Here is an 18,960-nt window from a genome sequence, read left to right as displayed (position 1 = left end):
TCACAGTGCCATCCGTTTTGTCACCAAAGTCCTGTATACTACCCACCACTGCGACCTGTATGCTCTCGTTGGCTGGCCCTCGCTTCATATTAGTTTTGCAAAAATCACTGAAGCTGGAGACTCATATCTCCCTCACTAACTTTAAGCACCAGCTGTCAGAGCAGCTCACAGATCACAGCCCATCTGTAAATAGCCCATCCAACTACCTCATCCCCATTTTGTTATTTTTTATATTTTTTTCTTATCCTTTGCACCCCAGTATCTCTACTTGCACATTCATCTTCTGCACAACTATCACTCCAGTGTTTAGTTGCTAAATTGTAATTATTTCGCCACTATGGCCTATTTATTGCCTTACCTTCCTTATCTTACCTCATTTGCACACACTGTATAAAGACTTTCTCTATTGTGTTATTGACTGTATGTTTGTTTATTCCATGTGTAACTCTATGTTGTTGTTTGTGTCGCACTGCTTTGCTTTATAATCAGACCTAAGAGAATCTTTCTTTCTCAAAATTATTATTCAGTACAAAGAATTTTCAACTATAAAAGATTAAGAAAAAATGTAATATTTATTGGGTGAAAAGCCAAAATATGCCTCCTGACACAACCTGAGGGACGACTAGTGAAATGTGCAATGTAATGTCAATAATATTTGCCATTTTGTTTTGGCTTTCATACCATGCGGCTTTTTAGTCATGTTGAGACTGGCCTACTACTATTGCTTTAATTTATTATTATTATTATTATTATTAATATACTATTATTATTGATGCCTTATTGCTGTTGGTCCCATCATTGTTGTTATACAATACATTACAAAAAGTATGAGGACACCTGCTCGTCAAACATGTAATTCCAAAATCATGGGCATTAATATGGAGTTGGTCCCCCCTTTGCTGCTATAACAGCCTCCAATCTTCTGGGAAGGCTTTCCACTAGATGCTGGAGCATTGCTGCAGGGACTTGCTTCCATTCAGCCACAAGAGCATTAGTGAGGTCGGGCACTGATGTTGGGTGATTAGGCCTTCAGCATTGTCATGCTGAAACAGGAAAGGGCCTTTCCCAAACTTTTGCCACAATTTTGGAGCAACAGTATCGTCTAGAATGTCTTTGTATGCTGCAGCTTAAAAATGATCCTTCACTGGAACTAAGGGGTCTAGACCGAACCATGAAAACAGCCCCAGACCATTATTCCTCCTCCACCAAACTTTACAGTTGGCACTATGCATTCGGGCAGGTAGCGTTCTCCTGGCATCCTCCAAACCCAGATTCCTCTGTCAGACTGGCGAGGCGTGATTAATTACTCCAGATAAGGCGTTTCCACTGCTCCAGAGTCCAATGGCGGAGAGCTTTCCACCACTCCAGCCAATGCTTGGCATTGCGCATGGTGAACTTATGCTTGTGTGCGGCTGCTTGGCAATGGAAGCCCAATTCATGAAGCTCCAGACGAACAGTTTTTGTGCTGACATTGCTTCCAGAGGTAGTTTGGAACTCGGTAGTGAGTGTTGCAACCGAAGACAGACGATTTTTACTCACTACACGCTTCAGCACTCGGCGGTCCCGTTCTGTGAGATTGTGTGGTCTACCTCTTCACCGCTGAGCCATTGTTGCTCCTAGATCTTTCCACTTCACAATAACAGCACTTAGAGTTGACCGGGGCAGCTCTAGCAGGGCAGAAATTTGAACAAATTACTTGTTGGAAAGTGGCATCCTATGACGGTGCCACGTTGAAAGTCACCGCACTCTTCAGTAAGGCCATTCTACTGCCAATGTTTGTCTAAGAAGATTGAATGACTGTGCGCTCAATTTTATACACCTGAGCAACAGGTGTGGCTGAAATAGCTGAATCCACTAATTTGAAGGGGTGTCCACATACTTTTGAATATATAGTGTATGTGTACTTCGACAACGTAAGTAATTTATGTCAACAAAGTCTGCTGAATTGAGAGAGAGAAAGAGATGAGAGATGCCCCATGGTGTGATTGACAGCTGGGTCCTATTTTCTCTCCCTAAAATGGAATATAATGATGTTCTCAGGCTGTGACTCCGGGGGACTCTGTAAGCTCACCCACAGAGAGGCGGTGCTACATGAAGGACTCCTGAGGAGCATCTTCAAGCACACGGTCCACTTTAAAGGATTGCAGTAAGTCCACTCTATAGGGTTGCAGTAAGAGAGGAGGATGGCTGTTACCATGGTGCTGCATGGGGAGAAAATTGAGCTAGAAGAGCTGTGCTGGAGTGGAATGGTGGAAAAATCGAAAAATATCTGATAAAAGGGATAGTCATGTGTTACATAAGTTAATCACCTTCTGATAACTGACAATTGCTGACTCTTATACCAGCAAAAGAAAGAATCTGCTCACTCAGTTAATAATTTAAGTTACAAGCCATGGGAATTGAGGGGTAGAACTAAACACGTACAAATAATGAATTAGAGTCAAAGTAGGATGAAACGGAAAATGAAATTATTTTCTGTATATAATACTTAGACAGGAACTCAAGGGGTGACAATGAAAACAGTCCTGCAAATAACTAATGTTAAATTGATTGTTCAAGGAAGCTGTCCCATACAAATTGTGAAGATATCAAAGTAATCAAGATAAGATGCAACTGTGAAAGTCAGGGAACAGACTACTTAATTTCAGTCTTACGTTCCTCCTTTTTAAACCAAGAATAACTCAATGCAAAGAAAGTTCTCTGCAAATAATTTATTTAGGTATACAAATACAGAACATCTCTTGGTCGTTTCTCAGAAAATAGGTACATCTTGGCATTCTAGCAAAACCACTTGATTTCATGTGTTGGACGTGTTCTGGTTGCAACATGTATCATGATTTAATACAAAATGAAAGTATTTTGGAGACAGGATTTGTATTATCAAATACATGTTCACTGACAAAAGAGAAATATACTGCAACATGAGTGAAATGTCTCGAAGTCATTAGTCAATCTTCCATTGCATTTTCAAACTCAAAATTCTTGACTCTAAGCCATGCCACTGAAAGCTTGATTGCAGAAAGAAAACAAGTTCAGTTAAAAGATGTTGCCATTGCTTGAAACATCAAACAGTCTAAACATAGGGGTAAACCAAAGACTATTGAAAAGGATGACAGATGTATACATTGGGTTGAAAATGCATTCATACAATGAGTCATTTTGCATTTTATTTTGACTTGTGCTTTGGCCTGCAACTTAGCTTCTTGCTGGATGTACCTCTAATGAAATACATTTAACAAGTTTATTAAAAAGAACACATATCAATTAAATTTCAAATCATGTTAAGAGATGTTCTATTAGTCATTAACTTTATTCAAATAGAGGCTTTCAAAAGATGAATCTACTTTTGTGCAGAAAAGCCCTCAATCTCATTCTGAATTACATACATCCACAATCCTAGTGTATGATGTACTCAGTCTTTTCCAAAGTATTCTTGCTCATTAAAATCAAATGACTGGTTTTATTAATTCTCCCAATCTGGTAAGCACCTCAGATCTAGAATTGCAAAGTTTCTATTTGACCAAGAAACTATACGCTCCAATCCCCGGACTGGCCATGAAAGAGCCGTAGTTTCCAGAGGCTTTGATGAGATCTGATGGACCTTAAACAAGCTCAAGTACCTATAGAGAGAGAAAAATACAGGTGAGCAGAAAGAATAAACCATGTAGCCCACATTTTTCCTAGGCTGAAAAACCTGATACACTTCACGCAGCCACTCCACGCAGCCACTCCAAAAAATCCAATGACAAACTTAATGACGTCCTCCAGTGATTTTTTAAAATGTTCCTGTTGAAAAGTGATAACCCAAGTATACATACAGTAAAGTACGCACACTAAAGGGTAAAGAGCAAAATAGTGGTTTTTAGACTAACTTCAAGTAGGGCATTCATGAGTTGGTTTGATGGGAAGTTGTGATGTCAAAGAGGAGCAATAGAGTACAAAAGAGGAAATATATTTTGTTCTTCTGTATTAGGCAATGTCATCTCTAAACCTCCCCTCCCCCCAGATATGTTTATTGCGGATCTACACTGATCTCAAAAACGACCTCTCCAGAATCCATATGACAGAAATCATTCGCAGTGACGGAGATCTTTAACCCCCGAGTTCCCAAACTAGAGAAAGACCATGCGAAATACATTAGCAGAGTCCAGGGCCCGGTTTCCCAAAAGCATCTTAAGGCTAAGAACCTTAGTAGGAGCATCGTTAAATATCCGAGATGGGCCATCTCTTTGTTATCCATCTCTCTGTGACTGCCAATAACTTCAGAACAAAGTTAACAAATGTTGCCAATGTCTTCGCAATTGATATAAACAAGCAATGTATTATAAAATGATAATTCAAATGAAAAATGTTAATGCAGTCATCTTGAATTAACAGTTGACTATAGGCCTATTTCAATCACATTGAAATACATTTCATGTTCAATCAATTGTTCTATTTTGCTATATGGAGGCTACTGTCTGCAATTTGTCTCAACATATGTCATGAAGTGTAGCCTAACGTGTGCAATGACGTGCCAAATTGGTGATTAAGTGCACTATTATAGAGTAAGCATTAGAATAAGCCGCCTGACTATTTGCAGCTGTAGGTGATATCTAGGAGCTGATCCATCGTCAGTATTGTGAAATAATTCTAATGTTAAAGGTAAGATTTGAATGGAGAAAGCTGATCTGAGAGCAGCACTCTCTTTCGATCCCAACAGTATCAACTCATGCTCCAACAACGCACTTAGCGACCATTCTCTCTGCATGGTGTTTTGGGAAACTCATGTTACATCTTCAGCTGTCTTCAACACTCGTAAGCTTAAGTTCATCACTATTGGGAAACTGGGCCGAGTAAAATACAATCACAAAACAAACCTTGATTGTTCCTTGACTGTTTGCAGCAATCAGCACATTGGACTCCTACAAGAGAGGACACAAACCATGAAACTGTTAAATTGGTACTCATGGTTGATTGACACCATTATTATTAAATTTCTTGATTATGCTTTTACTAAATGACAAATGTGGCCTTAAAGAGTCTGTATAAATGTATCCATAACATTCAAACGATATCATCTGGTAATTAACTTCTCATTTGGTGGATAAAAAAATAAAAAAATTCAGTGCAAAGAGAAAGGAACGATGTTGCTACCTCACTCGCCAAACAAGGTCCATGAATTAAGGAGTAAACTGAAGAGGAAATTCAGCTACTCTTGGAGAAGTCGTTATTAAAATGCTTCATTATTGCTGAAACCAACGCGTTTCGACCCATAGCCTTCATTAGGGTTTTTCAAAAGGTGGTTAATTTAAGCAGTGACAGTGTATGACTGTTGCCAGGTATTTCAACCCTGTGTTTTTCTATTTACCAACCATGGAAATTGTAGGTGGGTTGATGCGTTTGGGATTATGAACATTATTTTAGACCAAACTGTTTGTGTTTTGAGCCATTCTTGTGTGGCAGTTACTTGTCCTTGGGTGAGAGAGTAATAACATGCTCCACTGGACAGTGGTGTCCTTCTGCCTGGAGGAACACCCTAGTTTCTTATAGACCCTAGACTGGGACCATTATTAAGGTCACAAGAGGCATTTGTTGTCAGAAAATATTTAGTTTGCAGCCATTTCGAGAGGCGTAACCGTAACGCAGACATATAAAGAGGATATCAGACATGAATCCCCACTGATCTGACTGACACACAGTTCTCTCACTCACCCCGTCAGGCATAGCTCTCCAGCATACAGCGCTGACAAACTCGTTGGTGTCATCCTCTTTCTTGTCTTTATCCAACACACTCTTCACAGTGTCAAACTTGAATGTCAGCAGTGTCTTGGACAGCCCCTTGTAGTAGAGATAAAGTGAGTTGTTCTCACTTCCTGCAGAGAGAAGAATGATTGAACTCCAAAATCTGGCAGTATATCAGATCTTTTAGTACCATATCATATCAAAGTACTCACTACATTTGAAAGCACCCAAAATGCATTCTTAAACAACTGAACACATCCACGATTGGTCAATCAATAGACTGTCCACAAACACATTAAATCTAAAACCATATATGAATGTCAATCTGATTGTGTCAATCTGAGTAAAAGCATTTTCACATCCACTGAAGGACTTTTCCAGCACCACACAGCATGCTGCTGTCAATGTGGTCCCACTTACCACACGCAACATAGTCTCCATTGGAAGCAAGGCCAACAAAGTTCTTCTCATTGATGTGGCCCTTGAATGAGCGCAAGCAGTGGGGCTTGTTTACATTCCACAGCTTTAGCTGGCTGTCTGTTGAGCTGTGTGATACAGAGGAGGAATTATGAAGGCAGAACAGCAGAACATGCACTTCGACTACCAAATATGGTCTTTATCAGATCAGGGACCTAATAGGAAAATGCTGTGACATTTTGGGGAACATTTACAATATGGTCAAATGTAAAGTGTGACATCTCTGAATGTAATTTGATTGAGTTGACTTACGCAGATACAATTTCCTCTCCGTTGACAAACTTAGCATAGGACACAGCTTTCCTGTGACCTTTGAACACCATGATGGGCTGTTTAGTGTTGCGGAGGTCGTAGTAGTGGACACAGTGGTCTGTGAGAAAACACAGAAAATGACAGTAGTAAAAAAAAAGTAAATTTTTTTTACAAAGTGCAATGCATGTTTCAATTCATCCTTCACCCAAATCAAGACCTTGGAAAAGGTTTGGAAGAAGAAGTAGCATCACAGATCAACCGACCTGCACATCCAAAAGCAAGGTGATACCTCGATGTCGGACTGAACTTTACACAGCACACATTTGCTTTGGCCTCGATGCTGGCGACTGAATTGTCAAGGTTGGTAGACCATAACTTCACTGAAAGAAACAAAAACCAGATGCAATCCTAGATTAATAACAAAACACCAGAGATGTTGAGACTGGCAATATGTTCCCTTTAAACCCAGCAGGCATCTTGTTTATTAGGACCTTGGGAGAAGTGCAAACAAACAACTGCATCGTTTCAACATTACCTTTCGCATCATCAGAACCAGAGGCTAGAAGCTTGGGATCCATGAGGTTGAAATCGACACTCCAACATCTTTTCTCATGCTCCTGGAGGAACATCACAGGTGTGAAACAAACATAACTGACTTTTATAACTGAATAGATTTCCATCTATAGAGCAGTGTAAATTCCACCATAGCTAAAATCTCACTAGCCCAAGAATACTGGGGTACATACTTTAGCAAAGGTTTACTTTGAAGACAGAGTGGATGAAATATGTATTTCATACAGTACATCTGCAACAGTGTCTGTTTCCATTTAGTAATGGATTGAGTGTAGTGTCCAAAGAAAATCAAACAAAGGTAAAAGCTTCTGGGTATAGTAGGAGGCCTTAGCAGCAACAATATCCACAGCTGTGGTTTGTTTGTTCCGTTGTATTAGAGTAGTTGTATTTGAAAGGGGGGAACCTCGGGGAATGAGCGCGCCAGGTGCATACCTGATAGACCTTTGACCTTTGGCCAGTGAAACCATCCCACAGGATGACTGTTCCCTCGTAGTCGCTGCTAGCCAACAGATTCTTGTGGTAGCTGCTCCAGCTGATACAGCTGAAATACAAAACGCATGGGGATGTAAGAGCCGAGACCTGTTCTTCCATGTTTCTATGAGGATTAATGATTGTCCTAGATAAAGAAAAAAGATCCATAAAATCTATAACAGCATTTTAAAAAATACCCAGAATAGGGAACCCACTAAGGTAATGAACATTGTTTAAAAGTGTGTCATTTCTAGTGTAATACAGAGATGGTAATTCTCAACGTTAAGACAGGTTGAAAGGTCACCTGATTTTGGAGTTGCACGTCATTTCATTGACAGGGTAATGAATGTCCACAGCATCCTGGATCACCGTTCCATACTCAAACACCTTGATTTTCTTGGTGACGCCAGCGATGGCAAAGTAATCACAGTCACGATCAAATTCAATGCTGCAGAAACAAGAGCACAAAACATCAACCTCAATAGCCAATAAGAAGTCGCATCAAACAAGTAACAATGGTGAATTTAGTTGCGTGCAATGTAACATTATTTCATAAGAAGCATGGTAGCATCTTAAATGGCCCCCTATTCCCTATAGAGTGCACTACTTTTGACCAGCACTATATAGGGAATGAGGCGCCAACTGTGAACCACACTAAGTCTCCCATCAGATTGCATTAGTACTTTTCCATAGAGATAGAGCTAGCAACAGACACCTTGGTGCCTTCTGCTACACTCTGGTAGCAAATGGAAGATGTATTGTGATACAAGAGCGCTCTCTGTAGGTCAAATTGGATACTAACCATTAGGATGGTGCTAAATCTAACAAAACAATAAACGCAACATGCAACAATTTCAAAGATTTTACTGAGTTACAGTTCATAGAAAAATCAGTCAATTTAAATAAATTCATTAGGTCCTAATCTATGGATCTCCCATTTGGGAGCCAGGCCCACCCAATCAGAATGAGTTTTTCCCCACAGAAGGGGTTTATTACAGATAGAAATACAACGTTGGAGGCAGCTTATGGTAGAGAAATTAACATTTAAATCTCTGGCAATAGCTCTGGTGGACATTCCAGCAGTCAGCATGCCAATTGCACGCTCCCTCAAAACTTGATGGATTATCTTGGCAAAGAAGAAATGCTCACCAACAGGGATGCTTTTTGTGCATATAAAAATCCCAGACATTTTCCTTCTGTTGTTTGTTCATGAAACCAACACTTCACATGTTGCATTTATATTTTTGTTCAGTATAATTAGCTAAGCCATCAAAGGCTTTGTGTTTGACAGTTGAGGGTTGACGTTACCTAGAGACAATACTGGAGCCGTTGTAGAGATCACTAGCATAAGACAGGGTCGCCAACGGCCGCACAGAGTTGTACCGTGTGAACTTTGAGAGACACTCCATGAAATCATCCAGTTGATTTAGGTTCCTGCTGTCATCTAAAACAAGACATGACAAACAATAACTATCTAACCCTGAACACCATTAGAAAGTAAACCATGTTTTAGTTGTTTATTATCAGATTCGTAATTATGTCTTACGAGCGCCATGCAAGTCAGCCAGAGGGCAGGAGCCTCAAGCCTAAAATAGATTCTGCAAGATAATGCAGCTCAGTCAGCTAAAAGTTAAACCTAGAGGGTTGTTGTTACGGTAATTTGTGGAAGATGCCATCACCCTTCCTCTTTTGGAATACAAGGACATTACTTTACCCAGAGAAGCCTTTTAAGTAAAAGTCGACGTAAACCTAGAGGGTACCTGTTAATCGGGTCATCCGGTTAGAGAAGTAGCATTGCTCCAGATCTTCAAAGTGCGCTGTGAGCCTCTTTCTGCGTGAAGCCAGAGTACTGTTGTACCACGTTTGCCTCTTACCCTTTGGTAAAATAGAAAAGACACAGACAGACACTAAACACATGCATCTGCAGAATGTGAACCTGAACCACCAACATCAATGATTCACAATGGCTGTGTCTCGATTCTCCAACCTTCTCCCAAAGTGTAAACTTGCACACTTTCTTGCATGGATTTAACAACACACCACCCAATGCTTACACCAATCCTATGCTTTTAAATCCATGACTAGAAGAGTGGAGAACAGGGATGCAGCCTATGGCTCAGAAAACTAAAGTGGGTCAGACTTACCTGGGAAGTTCCACCAAAACCTGGTGGTTGACTCACATACTCTGTCGAATCGATAAGACTACTGTAAAGGCAAGAATTTGTTCGTTACCATAAATATATATCAGTGTCTCCTGTAAAAGCTCAAACTTTTCACAACGTTTAAAGGAAATTCCTACAAAGATCCCAAATGTATATTCTGAGTCAGATAATTACTTTGGTCCTTTCACAAGACTAACTAAAGAACAGGACAGAATTTTGTTTTACCTGGGTGCAGGTGAGGGAGCCTCGAAATTGGGCACAGTGCTGTCCAAGTTACGATCCATGTCACTCATTGGTGAGTACAGTCCACTCATTTCCTAGAAAATGCACAATGTATTTCGTTATTTATTTTTTTTACTCCTCAACAGACAGCCTTTACCTGCATTTCTGGGGCCGTTTTTCTGGGACACAGAGTTTTTGTCCAGGACTAGGCTTAATCTGTGTCAAGGAAACCAGATCTCTGACTTCTAATCCATTTCAGGAGGACAGAAATGTTAGGATAGCTAGCCATGTATATTATTTTACCTCAACACGCTTGATATCCTCCTCCAAAAAGTTTAGCTCCTTCTGCAACTGCTCCAGTTGCTTAATGGTAAAACACAATGTCACTCAATAACTAATGGTTATTTCCTCACATAGATTACTACTGTAAGTAAATATTGAAACATTAAGATGAGATCCAAAACAGATATGGGGCACACCTCTCTTTTATTTCTTCTTGCTTCTTTGAGGAATTCCATTAAGATCTGACGTTGAGCAGCTTGTGATTCCTATGGGAATAAACAGACAGAGTTAATGGTCAATCAAGGTATGACTACAAAACCACTTAATAGGATTAATTAAATGTAATGTTATGAATAAACAAAAGAAAGTGTATATTTGATCTGCAGTTATTTTTTGGGGGGTTCAAGTTTCAACTTTATGGTTTTGCAGCAAGGAGCGCATTAGAAGAAATACCTTGCTGCTGGTCGCTGCACGAGCATGCACACCTGGGTTCGATAAGGGGCTATGTTATGGTTAATGTGGTATAGTTTCAGTGAGGTTATGGTAAAGGTTAGGGAAAGGCATAAAAGTTAACATTGGGTGAGTGTCCCGCTGTCCGCCCACCATTCATTTTCTGCTGGTTAAATATATAGTGCTTAAACAAAATATGCATACCGCTTCCAGCTGTTTCTTTTTCTGAACAAGGAGTTCCAGCATCAAGTTGACATTAGCAAGATCTAGGTTTTCTTGGTCTGTGCCCAGGACGTCTTGAAACACTTGCCATCTTGACCCATTCTAAAAACAGGAGAAATATACAATTAGGCAGGTACTTTTGGGATATTGGGTTAACTGTTGGGTTCCTTCACTATTCGACCTCATACACACCAACAACAATTGCTAGGGTAAAGTTAATGGCAGTTTCCTGGACAGACTAAGCAGAATCCTGGACTACGAAGCTTTTTCAATTAAGATTCTCCATTGAGCTTGCTTTTAAATTGAAGACCAGGCTAAATCTGTGTCTGAGAAACTGGCCCATAATGTTGTTGTCTGCATTTTGTAGTAACATTTGACCCAGGTCTGGTTTCTTGTGCAAGTGTGTGTGTATGAGACCTGATCAGCTGAAGCACTTACCGGATGGTCCATCTTCAGACGTTTTTCATCTGATCTCTGTTTTTGTTTGAGAATAAGTTCATTGACTGTAACAAATCAAAACAAGAGTTAGAATTACTACTGAGGAGGAGTGATGTATTGGAAAGGTTCAAAGATGACTTTTGACCAGGGCCCATACAAAAATAGTCCACCAAATATGGAATAGGTTGCCATTTGGGACAAAGCCGGTGACAAGGCTGTAGGGAAGCTAGCTACACCACAGCCACCAACATATGTAGGACATTGTTTTGAAATCTAATCTATATCAAGAGACAAACCTACCAAGAAAGTTTGGATAGAGCTGATCCACGTTGTCAATGATGTAGTTACATTTTGGGCACCTATTGCTGTCCTCCAAACTCTGGCGAATGCACTTGTAGCTGAACAAAGAAATAGAATGGGAAAACCAGCACAGGGAAAAATGATTGATGCATTGGTGGAGGATACCAAAGGCACTAGTTAATATTGATGAATGGTACTAAAAGCTATAGAAATTAAATGGATGTACTGTAGCCTTGCCAATGTCATCAAGTTTGCTTACCAGAAACTGTGTCCACATTTTGTCATGTGTGCCTCCTCAATCATTTCAAAACAGATCGGGCTAAAAAAAAAAAAAATGCAACATAATTTGGTTAATTAGGAAAATTAACCTTACTTTTACAGTGTTCAACTATTGAAGTGAGAATAAATAAGTGCGAATAACCAATGAGTCTGGTTTACTGATATGCATTTCTGAGCTTTTGTAACTACCAGGCTAGCTAGCTGCCAAACAGACATTGTAAACAAGAACGCACTCAAACTGAGCTAGCGAGCGACATATAATTAGCAACCTAGACAGCAAGCTATTTAGCTAAACAAGTTCGCCAAGTAGCTAGCATTTTGCAGGAAAACTCACCACACAAAATCGTTGCTTTTATCTTCGTAGGAATTCAAGAGACCATTGTAAAGAGGTGCTTGGTGGAGAGGACGTTTTCTGCTGGTGCCAGATGAGGATGAACTGGGTCTGCTAAGTGTGGCTAAGCTTATTGGAGACTGGACAGCCGCTGCAGGTACGAGCAATCCATCGCCAGTTGTAGCCAGAGTCCGTGAGGGCACAACATTTGAAGAATTGTTCACATTCGCACTGTCGTTACTGCCTACGCTGGTGGCACCGTTAGCATTGGTAGTGCCACCGGTACTGCTGCTACTTGTCCCAGGCCCCGCTCCACCGCCAGTTTGCTGTTGACGGTTGCTTGACATAATTCAAGCCTGATGCCCAACTCTTCCAAGGCCAAAGACTTGTTGTAGTTCACCGCATCCGGGCTCAGCTATTTAGTTAGCTAGCTAGCCAGCTAATGTTAGCTTACCAGCTAATGTGTGCTAGCGAGCTAAGATAAAATAACAATGTACGAATACACACAAGCTCGCTGTTAGCTAACTGCTTTAGATGCAATTGTAAGCTTTTGTCAACAAGTCGACCATAACAAAGTTGCAAGAATTATACAATCTTCACCGCTGTCTGTCTACGTTCAGGGAATTAGAAACCATCTCCTGGATCTCCTCGGTTACCCAGATGTCTGACACCAAACGAACCTACATTCCTGGCAAAGATTCATTACTGCCCCCTACTACGCAGGAGTAGTGCGTTATAGCTGCGAAGGTGAACCCTGCCTGCATTGAATGAATGCACCCACACCAATAAAATAGGAGATGCAACAAAATGTAGAAAATCATTTATATCATGTTTTTTACTTACATCTAGGATAGTATTGTGTTTTTGTGAAGTATGTAATTGACTTTTTATTATTTTGTATACGTACAGTACCAGTCAGAAGTTTGGACACCCTACTTATTCAAGGGTTTTTCTATATTTTTACTATTTTCTACATTGTAGAATAATAGTGAATACATCAAAACCATGAAATAACAGATATGGAATAATGTAGTAACCAAAAAAGTGTTAAACAAATCTAAATATATTTTAGATTTTAGATTCTTTAAAGTAGCCACCCTTTGCCTTGAACTCTGTGAAGCATTTACTTAAACTCTGTGAAGCATTTATTTGGACTGCAAATTCTGAGGCTGGTAACTCTAATGAACTTATCCTCTGCAGCAGAGGTAACTCTGGGTCTTCCTTTCCTGTGGCGGTCCTCATGAGAGCCAGTTTCATCATAGTGCTTGATGGTTTTTGCGACTGCACTTGACGAAACTTTCAAAGTTCTTGAAATGTATCGCATTGACTGACCTTCATGTCTTAAAGTAGGGATTGACTGTCGTTTCTCTTTGCTTATTTGAGCTGTTTTTGCCATAATATGGACTTGGTCTTTTATCAAATAGAGCTATCTTCTGTATACCAACCCTACCTTGTCACAACACAACTGATTGGCTCAAACACATTCAGAAGAAAAAAAATCCACACATGTACTTTTAACAAGGCACACCTGTTAATTGAAATGCATTCCAGGCCATGAAGCTGGTTGAGAGAATGCCAAGAGTGTGCAAAGCTTTCATCAAGGCAAAGGGTGGCTACTTTGAAGAATCTCAAATATAAAATATATTTTGATTTGTTTAATAATGTTCTGGTTACTACATTATTCCACATGTGTTATTAAATAGTGTTGATGACTTCACTATTATTCTACAATGTAGAAATGAGCAAAAATAAAGAAAAATCCTTGAATGAGTATGTGTGTCCAAACTTTTGACTGGTACTGTATATACTTTCCACAAAAATCAGTCTGTAAAAATCTGCAAAGGTTAGATATTGACAGTGCCTAGAGAAAGCATTCACATCCCTTTACTTTTTCCATTTCTTTTGTGTTAAAGACCCCATTTGAAATGGATTCAATTGAGATTTTGTGTCACTGGCCTATATGAAATACCCCATAATGTCAAAGTGGAATTATGTTTATAGACATGTTGACAAATTCATAAAAAATGAAAAGCTTAAATGTCTTGAGTCAATAAGTATTCAACCAATTTGTTATGGCAAGCCAAAATAAGTTCAGGAGTAAAAATGTGCTTAAAAACTCACATAATAAATTGCATGGACTCACTCTGCATGCAATAATAGTGTTTAATATGGCTGCAGGTAGCCTATTGGTTAAGAGCGTTGGGTCAGTAACCGAAAGGTGGAAAATCAGTCGATGTGCCCTTGATCAAGGCACTTAACCCTAATTGCTCATGTAAGTCGTTCTGGATGAGAGCGTCTGCTAAATTACTAAAATATAAAATGTAAAAGGATTTTTGAATGACTACCTCATCTCTGTACCCCAAACATACAATTATCTGGAAGGTCCCTCAGTCAAGTAGTGAATTTCAAACACAGATTCAACCACAAAGGCCGGAGAAGTTTTCCAATGCCTCGCAAAGAAGGGCACCGATTGGTAGATGGGTAAAAAAAAAGCAGACATTGTATATCCCTTTGACCATGGTGAAGTTATTAATTACACATTGGATGGTGTATCAATACACCCAGTCAATGCAAATATACGGGCATCTTTCCTAACTCAGTTTACGGAGAGTAAGGAAACCGGGCAGGGATTTCACCATGAGGCCAAAGGTGACTTTAAAACTGTTACAGAGAATGGCTTTGATATGAGAACTGAGGATGAATCAACAACATTGTAGTTACTCCATAATACTAACCTTATTGACAGAGTGAAAAGAAGGAAGCCTGTACACAATAAAATGTAGCAAAGAAATTAACTGTCCTGAATGTCCTGAATACAAAGCATTATACAGTATATTTTGGCAAATCCAACACAACACATCACGGAGTACCACTCTTCATATTTTCAAGAATAGTGGTGGCTGCATCATGTTATGGATATGTGTGTCATCGGCAAGGACTATGGAGTTTTTTATGATAAAAAGAAACGGAATAGAGCTAAGCACAGGCAAAAGGAAAACGTAGTTCAGTATACTAGAGGAAAACCTAGTTCAGTATACTTTCCAACAAACACTGGGAGGCAAATGTACCTTTCAGCAGGACAGTAACCTAAAACTCAAGTCCAAATATACACTGGAGTTGCTTACCAAGATGACATTGAATGTTCCTGAGTGGCCTAGTTACAGTTTTGACTTCGGCTTGAATATCTATGGCAAGACTTGAAAATAGCTGTCTAGCAATGGTCAACAACAAATTAGACAGAAGAATTTAAATATTGGAAATATTGTACAATCCAGGTGTGCAAAGTTCTGAGAAACTTACCCAGAAAGACTCATAGCTGTATTCGCTTCCAAAGGTGATTCTAACATGTATTGACTCAGGGGTGTGAATATTTATGTAAATGTATTTCTGTATTTCATTTTCAATACATTTGCAAAAAATGCATGACATTTTTTTCTCTCCACTTTATCGTTATGGGGTATTGTGTGTAGATGTGTGAGAGAAAAAATGTTATTTAATAAATGTTGAATTCAGGTTGTAACACAATAAAATGTGGAATAAGTCAAGGGGTATGAATACTTTCTGAAGGCACTATATGTTTTTTGGACGTAAAGTTGTCTTGACAAGTTGTGGAGTTAGTGGTGGTGACCATACCTGCCTCTCATGAAGTTCTGACAGCACACAGCAGAGGGCATGATCACCTCTGTCACACTCCTCATCAAGGCTCATTCACGTGACAAGCAAACCATCTCTGTCCATCCACGCGTTATACTAAAATCTCTTTATTCATTCATCTATTTTCTTATATTAGAAGCAATTGGTGTCCCTGTTTTTCCATATCTACTCTCATTCAGTCAAAGTGGAGTATTGTGCATGTAGGCCTGCACAGCGTTCACAGCAAATAATGTTTCCAGTGTTTTCACTTGTGGAACAGATTTATGAACAGTTCCCTGTGTAATTCAATTAAGATGGAAAAAGGCATACTCAGGCAGAGGAAAAATACTGGATATCTTGTAGAATACATTCGTTTCTCTCAAGGACCACCATGGCAAATGTTTATCCTTCCCTGTTCCTTCCCTTTCAAAACAACCTATCTGATTTGTATGTGCATTCATTTATCTCTATTTATGATATTTTTGTATATCACTGTAGCAAATTCATGCCAAGCAATGTTTTATTGTTAAAAAGGTTGGGGAAAATCCCAAAACAGAGGCTAGAGGTGCAATTATTTAATTTTTATGCCATGATGCTTAAAAAGTGAAAGGTACAAAAGTGCATAAAGTGAGAAGGTGCTTAGAAACTAAAGTTTATGTTACTTAATCATCATCAAGATAGAACCTACTCTCCGTCATCTCATACAAAAACAATATTAGTACCTTATTGTTGTTCTTGTGTCCTTCTTTCTGCCATAATTAGCATTTGAAACACAACAGAGACAGTATACCTCTCTGAAGTAGCCAATTCTTAATTACAACAAACAGCCAGAATGCATTCACTACTCACACAACAACAAGTAGCCCACACCTGCTACACATGTTTTATCCCTTTACTGTTGATTTCAATGGTTTGTCACTTGTTTTGCTGTGTTTGCAAAGCAACATTATAATTTCACTTGGTAAATTACCTATTAATAAAGGCCCTGTGCAGTTAAAAACATGATTTCCTGTTTTTTTTGTTCTTGATGCTATTTCCACACTATGAGGTTCGAAATAACACTCTGAAAATGTGAAAATGATATATAGACCTAAGATTGTTCTGCAATTAGGCAAACGTTCTATACATAACTTTTTTCAATTTATGAAAATGCTGTCAATTATTTTTGTTTGAAGTTGGATTGAACAGTGTAAAACAATCAGAATGGAGAAATCCCCATTGAAATCATGTATAATTTATGTTTTGCAACCCTAGGGCCATGCACTGCTCATAAAGCATATTTTATTATTAAAAAACATAAAATACCGTCAAATAACATTATACCATCAAAACTGTGAAAAATATCACCCTGCTCTATCCCCAAATAATTTTTTTACCTTTGACTGTTGATTGGGTTACCACTTACCAATATTTTTTCTGTCACAGCATTCTATAATCACAAGGTAAGGTGGGAGAGGGCAGTGAATATTCCGTTTCAATCTAGCAAATTATGGTATAGATATCAACGTTTTTCCGATGTAGTGCAGCTCATATTTTGTTTGTCTGTCCATTTCTTTCTGCAGACAAGCTCCCCAACCCATCCTGGATGGGTTCCCTGGGCATCCCGGAGCTGGACCCTAATGTACTACACAGACTGCAGTACCACTCTGTTCTTACGACCCAGATAGCCCCAGCACCAACTGACAAAGGTCCTATAGGTCAGATACCTGTAAGGACTACCAATGTCTTGTTTTGGTCATTCAGCCAATCACAGATAGATGAGTAGCGCCTGTCAATTGACAACTCCTTATAAATCTTTCAAAGGGCATGATTTAGCCACCACATGTACTGAAAAAGAGTAATATACTGTATAGACCCAAGATTGTTCTGCTATGGGAAAAAAGTTGTATACAGTTGAAGTCAGAAGTTCACATACACCTTAGCCAAATATATTTAAACTCAGTTTTTCACAATTCCTGACATTTAATCCTGGTAAAAATTCCCTGTTTTAGGTCTGTTAGGATCACCACTTTATTTTAAGAATGTGAAATGTCAAAATAATAGTAGAGAGAATTATTTATTTCAGCTTTTATTTCTTTCATCACATTCCCAGTGGGTCAGAAGTTAACATACACTCAATTAGTATTTGGTAGAATTGCCTTTAAATTGTTTAACTTGGGTCAAAATTTTGGCCCATTCCTCCTGACAGAGCTGGTGTAACTGAGTCGGGTTTGTAGGCCTCCTTGCTCACACACACTTTTTCAGTTCTGCCCACAAATTGTCTATAGGATGGAGGTCAGGGCTTTGTGATGGCCATTCCAATACCTTGACTTTGTTGTCCTTAAGCCACAACTTTGGAAGTATGCTTGTGATCATTGTCCATTTGGAAGACCCATTTGCAACCAAGCTTTAACTTCCTGACTGATGTCTTGAGATGTTGCTTCAATATATCCACCTAATTTTCCTTCCTCATGTTGCCATCTATTTTGTGAAGAGCACCAGTCCCACCTGCAGCAAAGCACCCCCACAACATGATGCTGCTACCCCCGTGCTTCATGGTTGGGATGGTGTTCTTCAGATTGCAAGCCTCCCCCTTTTTCCTCCAAACATAACAATGGTCATTATGGTCAAACAGTTCTATTTTTGTTTCATCAGACCAGAGGACATTTCTCCAAAATGTAGGATCTTTGTCCCCATGTGCAGTTGCAAACCGTAGTCTGGCTTTTTTATGGCGGTTTTGGAGCAGTGGCTTCTTCCTTGCTGAGCGGCCTTTCAGATTATGTCGATATAGGACTCTTTTTACTGTCGATATAGATACTTTTGTACCTGTTTCCTCCAGCATCTTCACAAGGTCATTTGCTTCTGTTCTGGGATTGATATGCACATTTCGCACCAAAGTACGTTCATCTCTAGGAGACAGAACGCGTCTCCTTCATGAGCGGTATGACGACTGTGTCGTCCCATGTTGTTAATACTTGCGTACTATTGTTTGTACAGATGAATGTGGTACCTTCAGGCTTTTGGAAATTGCTCCCAAGGATGACCCAGACTTGTTGAGGTCTACAATTTGTTTTCTGAGGTCTTTGCTGATTTCTTTTCATTTTCCCATGATGTCAAGCAAAGAGGCACTGAGTTTGAAGGTAGGACCTTGAAATACATCCACAG

General features: G+C 39.4%; 1 protein-coding gene across 2 annotated transcripts; it reads right to left on the bottom strand.

Moving 5' to 3' along the window:
* Window positions 1-2,696: 2,696 nt before the first annotated feature.
* Window positions 2,697-12,938, bottom strand: cop1 (COP1 E3 ubiquitin ligase). Of its 2 annotated transcripts, none has more exons than XM_071375936.1 (20): window positions 12,187-12,938; window positions 11,833-11,892; window positions 11,574-11,671; window positions 11,274-11,338; window positions 10,818-10,937; window positions 10,361-10,429; window positions 10,185-10,244; window positions 9,885-9,976; window positions 9,642-9,702; window positions 9,258-9,372; window positions 8,806-8,941; window positions 7,802-7,945; window positions 7,459-7,567; window positions 6,989-7,070; window positions 6,717-6,833; window positions 6,454-6,571; window positions 6,145-6,269; window positions 5,695-5,855; window positions 4,860-4,904; window positions 2,697-3,620 (listed from the first exon to the last, which is right to left on the bottom strand). In XM_071375936.1, exons 1-20 carry the CDS (start codon window positions 12,528-12,530, stop codon window positions 3,603-3,605), a joined length of 2,139 nt encoding a protein of 712 aa, XP_071232037.1. In that variant the 5' UTR covers window positions 12,531-12,938; the 3' UTR covers window positions 2,697-3,602. The 2 variants fall into 2 exon arrangements, with proteins under 2 accessions (XP_071232037.1, XP_071232038.1); XM_071375937.1 differs by having other exon boundaries at window positions 6,989-7,067.
* Between the last annotated feature and the right edge of the window lie 6,022 nt (window positions 12,939-18,960).

This window comes from Salvelinus alpinus, chromosome 30 (genome assembly GCF_045679555.1).
Source record: "Salvelinus alpinus chromosome 30, SLU_Salpinus.1, whole genome shotgun sequence".
Taxonomy (NCBI): domain Eukaryota; kingdom Metazoa; phylum Chordata; class Actinopteri; order Salmoniformes; family Salmonidae; genus Salvelinus; species Salvelinus alpinus.
The sequence above is the reverse complement of the archived record's forward strand: the minus strand, read 5'-3'. Positions and strand labels throughout refer to the sequence as shown.

What these genes read in the sequence shown, in the direction of transcription:
- cop1 (XM_071375936.1), bottom strand. Translation starts at nt 12,530, where the DNA reads ATGTCAAGCAACCGTCAACAGCAAACTGGCGGTGGAGCGGGGCCTGGG. An exon ending in AAAAGAAACAGCTGGAAGCG is followed by an intron (nt 10,430 to 10,817) that starts GTATGCATATTT and finishes TTATTCCCATAG; the next exon opens with GAATCACAAGCTGCTCAACG. An exon ending in GGAGAGGAAATTGTATCTGC is followed by an intron (nt 6,270 to 6,453) that starts GTAAGTCAACTC and finishes TGTATCACACAG; the next exon opens with CTCAACAGACAGCCAGCTAA.